The following is a 12,030-nucleotide window of genomic DNA, read 5'->3' as shown; positions in this document are numbered from 1 at the left end:
ATGAACAACATCCCTGGGATAACAGCAAGTATACAGTTTTCAATGTGCACCCAAAGACTACGTTCCATCCTTCAAATGATCTAAAATCACCCCCTTCCCCGTGTGGGGATACTGAACCCCCTTCCCCATGTAGGGATACTGAACCCCCTTCCCCGTGTGGGGATACTGAAACCCCTTCCCCATGTAGGGATACTGAACCCCCTTCCCCATGTAGGGATACTGAACCCCCTTCCCCGTGTGGGGATACTGAACCCCCTTCCCCATGTAGGGATACTGAACCCCCTTCCCCATGTAGGGATACTGAACCCCCTTCCCCGTGTGGGGATACTGAACCCCCTTCCCCATGTAGGGATACTGAACCCCCCTTCCCCGTGTGGGGATACTGAACCCCCTTCCCCATGTAGGGATACTGAACCCCCTTCCCCGTGTGGGGATACTGAACCCCCTTCCCCATGTAGGGATACTGAACCCCCCTTCCCCGTGTGGGGATACTGAACCCCCTTCCCCATGTAGGGATACTGAACCCCCCTTCCCCGTGTGGGGATACTGAACCCCCTTCCCCATGTAGGGATACTGAACCCCCTTCCCCGTGTGGGGATACTGAACCCCCTTCCCCATGTAGGGATACTGAACCCCCTTCCCCGTGTGGGGATACTGAACCCCCTTCCCCATGTAGGGATACTGAACCCCCTTCCCCGTGTGGGGATACTGAACCCCCTTCCCCATGTAGGGATACTGAACCCCCTTCCCCGTGTGGGGATACTGAACCCCCTTCCCCATGTAGGGATACTGAACCCCCTTCCCCGTGTAGGGATACTGAACCCCCTTCCCCGTGTAGGGATACTGAACCCCCTTCCCCGTGTGGGGATACTGAACCCCCTTCCCCGTGTGGGGATACTGAACCCCCTTCCCCATGTGGGGATACTGAACCCCCTTCCCCGTGTGGGGATACTGAACCCCCTTCCCCATGTAGGGATACTGAACCCCCCTTCCCCATGTAGGGATACTGAACCCCCTTCCCCGTGTGGGGATACTGAACCCCCTTCCCCGTGTGGGGATACTGAACCCCCTTCCCCATGTATGGATACTGAACCCCCTTCCCCGTGTGGGGATACTGAACCCCCTTCCCCATGTATGGATACTGAACCCCCTTCCCCGTGTGGGGATACTGAACCCCCTTCCCCGTGTGGGGATACTGAACCCCCCTCCCCCATGTATGGATACTGAACCCCCCTTCCCTGTGTGGGGATACTGAACCCCCCCTTCCCCATGTAGGGATACTGAACCCCCCTTCCCCATGTATGGATACTGAACCCCCTTCCCCATGTAGGGATACTGAACCCCCTTCCCCATGTATGGATACTGAACCCCCTTCCCCTTGTAGGGATACTGAACCCCCTTCCCTGTGTGGGGATACTGAACCCCCTTTCCCATGTAGGGATACTGAACCCCCTTTCCCGTGTGGGGATACTGAACCCCCTTCCCTGTGTGGGGATACTGAACCCCCTTCCCCATGTAGGTATACTGAACCCCCTTTCCCGTGTGGGGATACTGAACCCCCTTCCCCATGTGGAGATACTGAACCCCCTTTCCCGTATGGGGATACTGAACCAACTTCCTCGTGTGGAGATACTGAACCAACTTCCTCGTGTGGAGATATTGAACCAACTTCCTCGTGTGGGGATATTGAACCAACTTCCTCGTGTGGGGATATTGAACCAACTTTCTCGTGTGGAGATATTGAACCAACTTTCTCGTGTGGGGATATTGAACCAACTTTCTCGTGTGGGGATATTGAACCAACTTTCTCGTGTGGGGATATTGAACCAACTTCCTCGTGTGGGGATATTGAACCAACTTCCTCGTGTGGGGATATTGTAGGAGTGTAGGATAGTCGAAGGGGAGCTATAGTGTCCTGAATGAGGGTTATAGTATCCTTACCAGAGCTGGAGTGTCCTTCAGTGCTGAGGTTACTCCAACAGGAGGATCAGCTGGGTTTGAGGATACTTTAAGCAGTACGTTGAAACATTCTATGGTTGAAAGGCATAGTGGACTTTGCCCACTGGCAGTTGATAGGTGAGTCTCTTCTCTCATGTGAGACAGGTTAGGTGGATCAGGTAGGTAAAGGAGAGTACATTCAGACAGAACACCTCAGCAGACTGTTGAAAGGAACAGTAGTGGACCTGAGATTACTATTTAAAGTGAGATGGGAGAGAGGACGGAATGGGGAGCCAGGAGGTCAATTGTATCCCAGATCAGAGTGGTCCATCAGGCCTCTTCTCCAGGCTGTACTCCCTGGTCCTCAGGACCTTCCAGCCCACCACCCCAAGCAGGAAGATCCCCATCAACTTGAAGCCCACCTGCAAGCCCAGGTACCTGCAGAGATACGATAAGGCAGGAGGGTTAGAGCTAGTTTAGCATGACTGTAAATATCACATTCCCACCTGTAGACCCAGGTACCTGCGGAGATACGATAAGGCAGGAGGGTTAGAGCTAGTTTAGCATGACTGTAAATATCACATTCCCACCTGTAGACCCAGGTACCTACAGGGAAACCAATCAACCAATCAGTCAACCAATCCAGTCAACCAACCAATCACCAATCAATCAATCAACCAATACATTAATCAATGAATCATTCTCACTTGTATAAATGAGGCATGACAATAGTTGTATAATACTTTTTTCTCACCTGTTCCTCAGGATGTTATTGTTATAGTAACCACAGCCCAGCCGGTTGTCACAGGAATATTTCCACCAGATACAGGAGCTGTCGATGACAATGCCGAACAGGGCTGGGGCTGGTAACCAGGCTAGAATAGAGGAGGATCACACAATACATAACATTATGTACAGGAGCTGAGGATGACCATGCTGAATAGGGCTGGGGCTGGTAACCAGGCTAGAATAGAGGAGGATCCTACAATACATAACATTATATACAGGAGCTGAGGATGACCATGCTGAATAGGGCTGGGGCTGGTAACCAGGCTAGAATAGAGGAGGATCCTACAATACATAACATTATATACAGGAGCTGAGGATGACCATGCTGAATAGGGCTGGAAACCAGGCTGTTATAATACAATAATATGGACATTATCTTAGACATAACTCTAAACAATAACATTGTTCATAGAGAATAACGGCATTTCAATATAGTTCACATCAGTTGTCATCCACTAGAGGGCACTGTAACACTACACTGACGGATGATAAAGACGGGTCATATCCTAGAAGACGGGTCATATCCTAGAAGACGGGTCATATCCTGGAGCGGTGGATTTGATATATTATTATATTCCATTGTGTGTTTCTTTAGGAACATCTGTCTTTATGAAGAATACATCTGAAAGAGGACACTTACCAAGCACTCTCATGAGCAAAAACTGGACTCCTATGGCAAAGGATTTATCTTCATGGGGAACAGTTCTGAAACAATTCAAGCAAAGTAAGATAGATTACATAAAAAAAATTAAAAAAATATTATGTTTTAGCTTAAATAGGCATGTTCATTGTTTTCTTCTCTATGGACTTTGTGCTACTCATGAGGAGTATTTCACATCAAATCAAATTAAAATGAACAATTAAATGAAATTACACTTTATCCAGTCATTATTTAGCTAAGGACCATCATATTCACTACCAGTCAAAGGTTTGGACACAGCTACTCATTCAAGGGTTTTTCTTTATTTTTACTATTTTCTACATTGTAGAATAATAGTGAAGACATAAAAACGATGAAATAACACATATGGAATCATGTAGTAACCAAAAAAAGTGTTAAACAAATCAAAATATATTCCATCATATAGATGGGGTTGTGTGTTAGAGAGAGAGAGAGAGGTTACCTGAGGACCATCATATAGATGGGATTGTGTGTTAGGGAGGCGATCAACCCGGCCAGAGAGATGAGGAACATAACAGGAAGTAGATAGTGAGGACATTGGTTGGGGCAAGGACCGGGGCGGGCAGTACCCCCACCACTACCCTGTCTGTAAGCTATACAGATACAGTCTGTGTACTTCTACAGTAGAAGAACACAGGAGACACCAGTGTCAATATATAAAAGATAGACAACATATACATTATGCCATACATTTCTCAGATTCAAGAAGCAAAATGGCTAAATTGTGAACGACCGATACCCTATACTGATTTGAAAGTACTGTAATCAAATGTTAACTACAGTTAACTCTTGGTCTGAATTGAAGTCTAACTAATTCAACTATTCAACATAATGACCATGCATTGACTATTATATACACTAAGTCAAGTCAATATAACTATTAGCCTTGCCACAGTCCTGCTTGTGGATTACTCTACTACCGCAACATCTACAAGTGGTTTAACTCCACTGAAAACACTTCCTGTGTCCCAGGGCTGATTACAGATGGATCGGACTGGCCCATTGATTGTTAACATCCATATCATGTAGCTGTAGCTGTACTGTAGGTAGAGACTGTAGCACACAGTCAGACACATAGCACTATGTCTGGCTGGCTGCCTTGCTGACCAATACACTCTCCTAGACTGGGTTTAATCAGTTTAACCAATACAAACAGTTGAAGATTTAGACCTTACAGATATAGGATCTTAATTTGACCAGTTTCTTACAGTAGGAAAATACCAGGACATGGCCCTGCAGTAACAGGAAATGTGAATTATTTTGTGGATTATAATTAATGGACATTTTTGTAAGCGGGTTGCTAAACATTTTTTGTTAGGGCAAATCAAGTCTGACATTTTTAAGTGGAATCTTTAGAAGCTTTTTAAAACCTTGAGTACACTACAATCGGTGGTGAAAAAAAGTACCCAATTGTCTTACTTGAGTAAAAGTAAAGATACCTTAATAGAAAATGACTCTGCGAAAGTGAATCACCCAGTAAAATACCACTTGAGTAAAAGTCTAAAAGTATTTGGTTTTTAATATACTTAAGTATCAAATGTAAATGTAATTGCTCAAATATACTTAAGTATCAAAAGTAAAAGTATAAATCATTTAAAATTCCTTATATTAAGCAATAAAGATAGCACCATTTCTTGTTTTCTTAATTTACGGATAGCTCCAACACTCAGACATAATTTACAAACTAAGTATGTGTTTAGTGAGTCCACCAGATCAGAGACAGAGGATTACCAGGGATGTTCTCTGGATAAGTGTGTGAATTAGACCTTATTCCTGTCCTGCCAAGCATCCAAAATATAACATGTACTTTTGGGTGTCAGGGAAAATGTATGGAGTAAAAAGTACATTATTTTCTTTAGGAATGTAGTGAAGTTAAAGTTGTCAAAAATATAAATAGTAAAGTACAGATACCCCCCCAAAAATGACTTAAGTAGTACTTTACACTACAAGTTTGCATTTCCTGCTGTACAGGACATTTACTGGGTGATAAAATGAAGATCTTACATCTGTAACATTACCATTGGTTCAGTTATGCCATATCACTTCCCTAACTTCCTTTGGACTTATCTTTCTGCAATCAAAGCAGATGAATATGCACTCATTAGAAGCCTGAGATTAAATGGCCACGTACCAGAACCCTGAATTTATTCTTGGGGTCTTTGGTGTACTCTTTGCAGCCTGCGTGGCAGGGAGACAGGTACTCAGTGTTGTCAGATCCACACACCGGGTTAAAGGCGTTAACCGGACAGGAGCAGTTGGAATAACAGGTGGCCAGAAACCTGTGGGACGGGAGAAGATGTTTAGAGAATGGGTTAGGGTGTCACAATAGAGTTATAGCCTTTTTCTACATTATTGTGTTGAGCTGGCACATATATTGGTTTTTCATATGGACCTTTCCAGCACGGTACCAAGCAGGCCAGATGAGTACAAGGCTAGCTAGGCTTGGCTTAGCTCGGCTCAGCTCAGTAGTGTGAAAATGGCATTTCCACTGTTTATTTAAGGGTTATTGGATCACAGCAGAGTTCTGGGTGGAGTTAAGTTCATCAGTAGAGTTCAGTGCCAAACCACATAACAGAAGACAACCGAGATACGGGGTTATGGGGTAAAGACCAGGGTTCCTGTTAATGTTACATGTTGTTCATTAGCCTCTGTTTGGTGTTGTACTGTAGTAACAACATCCCTAGTTGTTTGGGTTCACCAGTGGCACAGCGCCAAACAGTAGCCTGGTCTTAGTGTCCACAAGTGGCTAGTTAATTAGCGTTGTCTTCTGCAAAGTTCACAAGGCTCCGTATGTTTGCTTGTGTAATATCAAAAAGAAAGATAAATTAAGTTCAATGTCCTCAAGACCTGACAATATTATAACTGATGGGCTTGTGCAAGTGTTTCACCAGGCTCTTTTTTTATCCAATGAATTAAAATGCTTCTGTCCTCTAGTCCTCATGACCTCCCTAGAACTCCACGTATTAAAAACCTTCAAAATATCAACTGTCAAACTACAGAGACAGTAACACAGCATCCCCAAAATGACAAACTACAAACATACACATCAACAACAGCCCAATCAGGCAGGACAGGGCCCAATCAGCCAGGGCAGGGCAAAATGAACCAGGAAAGGGCCCAATCAGCCAGGATATGGCCCAATCAGCCAGGGCACATGGCCCAATCAGCCAGACATGGCCCAATCAAACAGTACATGGCCCAATCAAACAGGACATGGCCCAATCAAACAGGACATGGCCCAATCAGCCAGGACATGACCCAATCAACCAGGACATGGCCCAATCAAACAGGTCATGGCCCAATCAAACAGGATATGGCCCAATCAGGCAAGGCCATGGGCCAATCAGCCATGACATGGCCCAATCAAACAGGACATGGCCCAATCAAACAGGACATGACCCAATCAACCAGGACATGGCCCAATCAAACAGGTCATGGCCCAATCAAACAGGACATGGCCCAATCAGCCAGGACATGGCCCAATCAAACAGGTCATGGCCCAATCAAACAGGACATGGCCCAATCATCCAGGACATGGCTCAATCAAACAGTATCATTATTAAAGAGAAAATAGTGGAGACTTCATGAATAGTTCAACAACATCCATGTCCCATGAAACCATATAGTCAACCAGGAGATGACCCAATCAACCAGGACACGGCCCAATGCACTGACGTGGCCCAATCCACCAGGGCACAATGCCCAATCAACCAGGGCCACATGGCCCAATCAACCAGGGCACATGGCCCAATCAACCAGGGCTACATGGCCCAATCAACCAAGACATGGCCCAATCAACCAAGGCTACATGGCCCAATCAGCCAGGACATGGCCCAATCAGCCAGGGTAAATGGCCCAACCAACCAAGACATGGCCCAATCAATCAGGTCTACATGGCCTAATCAGCCAGAACATGGCCCAATCAGCCAGGGCACATGGCCCAACCAACCAGGGCTACATGGCCCAATCAGTCAGGACATGGCCCAATCAACCAGGGCTTCATGGCCCAATCAGTCAGGACATGGCCCAATCAACCAGGGCTACATGGCCCAATCAGTCAGGACATGGCCCAACCAACCAGGACATGGCCCAATCAGCCAGGACATGGCCCAATCAGTCAGGACATGGCCCAATCAGCCAGGGCTACATGGCTCAATCAGTCAGGACAAGGCCCTCCAAATATGTAACTGTTTGGCAAAGATGCAGATCCCTTCTCTGACTCACCCATGGGGTGTGTAGTTGACCTTCGCCACCCTCTGTGTGGGACAGCCCATGAAGAAGAGAGGGATGATGAGGATGACAGAGATGGTGAGCATGGCGACAGAGAAACGAGGGATGGTTTTCAGAGAGAGACCTGTCCTCTTCATGATGACTCCACCCACCAGCATCCCCACAGCAACGGACGGAAGGTTCACCGCACCTGAGGGAGAAGACACGATTTGAGAGCAGAACAGATTTAAATACTTTCTCCACAGTATGTAACTGTATACTGTTTCTTTGTATCTGTGTGGTGTATCGATCTCTACATACAGGACTACATAGACAGAGATAGTATGAAAGAGTACTTAGTGAGCTGATTTGACTTCACTAAAAGATAAGATCAACTTTATTGTCTCAGGCATACAAAACGCTAGCCTGGTTGCCAGTCTCTGGTTCAGCTAGTACATGACACAGAGTACAAGGAGTGGAATGTTACAGAGACTGGTACCCAGATCAGAGCCGCAGGAAAACGTGTGTAGCGAGACAGCATTTGCCCCAGTACTTTTCAATCTGAAATGGCGCCGCCATAACATTTTCAAAAAGCAGCAGCACCAAACGCGTTTACCAGATATTTATTAGTTCACGTCATAGAAGAAAAAAAACGTAGAAAAAAATGTGCAATGAAAAAGAAAGCAGTCATCTCTTACTGAACAAGTTGACGTAGTACCACCCCAAATTTCAGCCCATTTGTGTTTTCTGGTGAATACAACCTGGGATTTCACACGGTAACCCACCCCCCCATGCTCGCTGTGACAGGTGGGTTCACCTATCCTGCCTGTTTGGCCCTGTCCGGGGGTATCATCGGATGGGGCCACAGTGTCTTCTGATCCCTCCTGTCTCAGCCTCCAGTATTTATGCTGCAATAGTTTATGTGTCGGGGGGCTAGGGTCAGTCTGTTACATCTGGAGTATTTCTCTTGTCTTATCCGGTGTCCTGTGTGAATTTAAATATGCTCTCTCTAATTCTCTCTTTCTCTCTTTCTGTCTTTCTCTCGGAGGACCTGAGCCCTAGGACCATGCCTCAGGACTACCTGGTATGATGACTCCTTGCTGTCCCCAGTCCACCTGGCCGTGCTGCTGCTCCAGTTTCAACTGTTCTGCCTGCGGCTATGGAACCCTGACCTGTTCACCGGACGTGCTTGTTGCACCCTCGACAACTACTATGATTATTATTATTTGACCATGCTGGTCATTTATGAACATTTTAACATCTTGACCATGTTCTGTTATAATATCCACCCTGCACAGCCAGAAGAGGACTGGCCACCCCTCATAGCCTGGTTCCTCTCTAGGTTTCTTCCTAGGTTTTTGGCCTTTCTAGGGAGTTTTTCCTAGGGAGTTTTTCCTAGCCACCGTGCTTCTTTCACATGCATTGCTTGCTGTTTGTGGTTTTAGGCTGGGTTTCTGTACAGCACTTTGAGATATCAGCTGATGTACGAAGGGCTATATAAATACATTTGATTTGATTTGATTTGACATACACAAAATAGTCCCAATTGGTGAAGTGAAATGAAAAAAATAACTTGTTTAAAATTATTATTATAATTTTTTTAACGGAAAGGTGGTGCGTGCATATGTATTCACCCCCTTTGCCATGAATCCCCTAAATAAGATCTGGTGCAACCAATTACCTTCAGAAGTCACATAATTAGTTAAATAAAGTCCACCTGTGTGCAATCTAAGTGTCACATGATCTGTCACATGATCTGTCACATGATCTCAGTATATATACACCTGTCCTGAAAGGCCCCAGAGTCTGCAACACCACTAAGCAAGGGGCAACACCAAGCAATCGGCACCATGAAGACCAAGGAGCTTCCAAACAGGTCAGGGACAAAGTTGTGGAGAAGTACAGATCAGGGTTGGGTTCTAAAAAAATATCCAAAACTTTGAACATCCCACAGAGCACCATTAAATCCATTATTAAAAAATGTAAAGAATATGGCACCACAACAAACCTACCAAGAGAGGGCCACCCTCCAAAACTCACAGACCAGGCAAGGAGGGCATTAATCAGAGAGGCAACAAGGAAACAAAAATAACCCTGAAGGAGTTGCAGAGCTCCACAGCGGAGATTGGACTATCTGTCAATAGGACCACTTTAAGCAGTACCACTCCACAGAACTGGGCTTTACAGAAGAGTGGCCAGAAAAAAGAAATTGCTTAAAAAGAAAAAAATAAGCAAACACGTTTGGTGTTCGCCAAAAGGCATGTGGGAGACTCCCCAAAAATATGGAAGAAGGTACTCTGGTCAAATGAAACTGAAATTGAGCTTTTCGGCCATCAAGGAAAAGGCTATTTCTGGCGCAAACCCAACCCCTCTCATCACCCCGAGAACAACTATGGCAGCATCATGCTGTGGGGATGTTTTTCATCAGCAGGGACTGGGAAACTGGTCAGAATTTGAAGGAATGATAATTGGCGCTAAGTACAGGGATATTTTTGGGGGAAATCTGTTTCAGTCTTCCAGAGATTTGAGACTGGGACAGAGGTCCCTAAGCATACTGCTAAAGCAACACTTGAGTGGTTTAAGGGGAAACATTTAAATGTCTTGGAATGGCCTAGTCAAAGCTCAGAACTCAATCCAATTGAGAATATGTGGTATGACTTAAAATTACTGTACACCAGCGGAACCCATCCAACTAGAAGGAGCTGGAGCAGTTTTGCCTTGAAGAACGGGCAAAAATCCCAGTGGCTAGATATGCCAAGCTTATAGAGACATATCCCAAGAGACTTGCAGCTGTAATTGCTGTAAAAGATGGCTCTACAAAGTATTGACTTTGGGGGGTGAATAGTTATGCACGCTCAAGTTTTCCGTTTTTTTTGTCTTATTTCTTGTTTGTTTCACAATTTCACAATTGTTTCATACTTCAAAGTGGTAGGCATGTAAATCAAATTATGCAAACCCCCCAAAAATCTATTTTAATTCCAGGTTGTAAGGCAACAAAATAGGAAAAATGCCAAGGGGGTGAATACTTTCGCAAGCCATGGTAATCATGTTTTCAAAGTTAAAATGAAAGCTGAAATGTCTTGAGTCATTAAGTATTCATCCCCTTTGTTATGGCAAGCCTAAATCATTTCAGGAGTAAAAATGGACTCACTCTGTAAGCAATAATAGTGTTAAACATGATTTCTGAACGACTACCTCATCTCTGTACCCCACACATACAATTATCTGTAAGGTCCCTCAGTCAAGCTGTAAATTTCAAACACAGCTGTAACTCAACAAAAAATGTGGAATACGTCATGGGGTATCAATACTTTCTGAAGGCACTGTGTATGTGTTAATTAAAGCAGTTTAGTCATCCTCTAAAACTAGCTAGAACGATCCAATCTATAGCTAGCTCACAAAACTACTAACGTTAGCTTTAGTAGCGTAGCTAGATAGCTAGCTGGCTAACATTAGCTGGCTAGATTGATGCAATCATGTAGCCAGCAGCTAACGTTAATAATGTAGACTCAGTGAATAAATGTGTTTGGCACAAGATAAAGAATATGAAATGATTTGCTGCTTCTACCCAAGGCATACTGTTCCTGGAAAAGTTAGTCAGTCAGTTTGTTAGTCCAGTAATGTTGGCATATTATTTCCACTGTTGGTGATTATTCACAATTGTTTGTGGCACAAAAGTAAAGATTCTACAACTTCCGCCACAGAGCAGAAGTCTACACAGACACTATGAACACGTGGTAGTTTGAAGGGTTTGATCCACCTTAGGCCAGGAATATTTTCCAATTCACACCCCAGCCATATAGTCATAGGACAGATGAAAAGGGAAGCTATATATATATAATAATAATAATATGTTGTAATAATAATTTACCAGACCAGGTCATGAGATCAGGAAAAACTCCAGGCCCCAGAAACGAAAAAAGCATGAATTTTTCCACACCATTTTTTTTACCTGTGGTGCCACCTCTATCCCAGACTATACAAGCGCTGCTGATCCCACAGATAGATGAATGCTTAGCCAGGACTAGACACCAGATATAATACGGTTTCAATACTCACTTTCTACCAGCATCCTTAGAGACAGCCTTTTCACACCACAACAGTATGTTGAACTCTTTGATGTAAACCATTATCATAACAATCCCAAGTGAAGAACAGAGATCTATGTCTTCAACTCCATGCCAGGTAGCCTTGTGGTTAGAGTGTAGGGGTGGTAGGTAGCCTAGTGGTTAGAGTGTAGGGGTGGTAGGTAGCCTAGTGGTTAGAATGTAGGAGTGGTAGGTAGTCTAGTGGTTAGAGGGGGAGGTAGGTAGCCTAGTGGTTAGAGCATTGGGCCAGTAACTGAAAGGTTGCTGGATCGAATCTCCGAGCAGGGCAAGGTAAAAATCTGTTGTTCTGCCCCTGAACAAGGC

General features: G+C 44.7%; 1 protein-coding gene across 2 annotated transcripts in view; it reads right to left on the bottom strand.

The window, feature by feature from the left end:
* Positions 1-1,343: 1,343 nt before the first annotated feature.
* LOC106560616 (solute carrier organic anion transporter family member 2A1) overlaps positions 1,344-12,030 on the bottom strand; it is a 43,134-nt gene continuing 32,447 nt past the window's right edge. The window contains exons 9-14 of one of the 2 annotated variants that reach the window (XM_045687971.1): positions 7,634-7,829; positions 5,541-5,688; positions 3,852-4,027; positions 3,368-3,432; positions 2,693-2,813; positions 1,344-2,376 (exon numbers count right to left, since the gene is read on the bottom strand). In XM_045687971.1, coding sequence (XP_045543927.1) covers positions 2,256-2,376; positions 2,693-2,813; positions 3,368-3,432; positions 3,852-4,027; positions 5,541-5,688; positions 7,634-7,829 — 827 coding nt within the window. In that variant the 3' untranslated portion in view covers positions 1,344-2,255. Of the gene's footprint in view, positions 2,377-2,692; positions 2,814-2,840; positions 2,992-3,367; positions 3,433-3,851; positions 4,028-5,540; positions 5,689-7,633; positions 7,830-12,030 lie in introns of those variants that run through there. The other variant, XM_045687972.1, reaches the window with a different exon arrangement.

The sequence above is a fragment of the Salmo salar genome, chromosome ssa10 (genome assembly GCF_905237065.1).
Source record: "Salmo salar chromosome ssa10, Ssal_v3.1, whole genome shotgun sequence".
NCBI lineage: Eukaryota > Metazoa > Chordata > Actinopteri > Salmoniformes > Salmonidae > Salmo > Salmo salar.
The sequence above is the reverse complement of the archived record's forward strand: the minus strand, read 5'-3'. Positions and strand labels throughout refer to the sequence as shown.